The 1,063-nt window shown below is 41.9% G+C and overlaps 1 protein-coding gene across 1 annotated transcript; it reads right to left on the bottom strand.

Annotated features, from left to right (window-relative positions):
• Positions 1–100: 100 nt before the first annotated feature.
• On the bottom strand, positions 101–849 carry hmgcll1 (3-hydroxymethyl-3-methylglutaryl-CoA lyase like 1; the record flags this gene model as incomplete). The annotated part of the gene is given in 1 exon segment (XM_014017503.1): positions 101–849. A coding segment is annotated over 1 exon segment (84 nt), but the record flags the coding sequence as incomplete, so codon positions are not given.
• Positions 850–1,063: the final 214 nt, after the last annotated feature.

Genomic DNA, 1,063 nt, shown 5'->3' with positions numbered 1-1,063 from the left:
AACCGGTCATGCAGCAAACACAGTTGGCTACCTTTAACAACAGAAAAACTAAAAACCACACAAGGGAAGATGAAGAAAAACAAAACAAAACATCATGTTATATCAACAATGTGACACACTATGGTGTTTATTTAAAAAAAACCTCTGCATAGAGCACATTTATTAGCCAGAGGGGTAAGTGAGTTAGGGGTGTGYGTATCTGAYGCCATGAGTGTTGYATGCTTGTGTGAATATCTGAAGAATGAGCCTGAGGAATCCAGTCCCCAAAACCAGCACAGCCATTGTTCAAAATACTGATGTTGACTGTTCATTCTGTGCAGCCTTCAGCTAGTGCAACTCTACACATCTCTGCTGAAAGCTTACAATTAAGACCATGAAACAAAAGGTCAAATATTCTATTTTACTGTCATGTATCTCATCCTCATGCATCATTGTGATGTTTCCGTTTATTTTTCTTTATGAGAATTTCAGTCCCTGTTTAATAAGAAATGTTGCTAACAATAAAAGCAAATGAACACATACTGTTTTCTCTGAATGTACATCTCTTCAACAGAGACGTATCTGTCTTGTAAGTGTATGAAGCAACCAGTATGTTTGGTTCTGTGGCCAGACCTCCAGTTTTCAGTCATTCTGAACGTCTCAGGATGTTTTCCACACGTCCCTGGGACTGTCATCATGAGAATATTAAAGTTGTTTTCCAGCTTCCATGTCAAAGCCAGATGTCAGAGGATCCTACAGCGAGACTAAATGAACATACTGATCCTCTCAGTGGCACCGGGTCATGTAGGAYGTGCTGCCTGTGGTGCAGGACCAGCAGGACGTCCACCCTGTAGTGCAGGACCAGCCGGGCTAAATTAAAATAAAGAAAAAAAAACTCTATTTCAGAACAATGCTGCTAATTGGTTCCCTTTTTCCCCCCTCTATCCTAAGAACCTGCTTCTTTCAGGGCATGTCTGAGCCAGCTGTAATTGCTGTTTATGTTGGCAAAAGGCAGGAGGAGGTGTGTGTGCAGAGCGAGAGATTTCCAGACCTTGGAGAGAGCCAGAGGAGGACATTCTACTCT

This window comes from Austrofundulus limnaeus, unplaced genomic scaffold, assembly GCF_001266775.1.
Source record: "Austrofundulus limnaeus strain Quisiro unplaced genomic scaffold, Austrofundulus_limnaeus-1.0 Scaffold0, whole genome shotgun sequence".
Taxonomy (NCBI): domain Eukaryota; kingdom Metazoa; phylum Chordata; class Actinopteri; order Cyprinodontiformes; family Rivulidae; genus Austrofundulus; species Austrofundulus limnaeus.
Note: the sequence above shows the minus strand (reverse complement) of the source record. Positions and strands in the feature narration are given on the sequence as shown.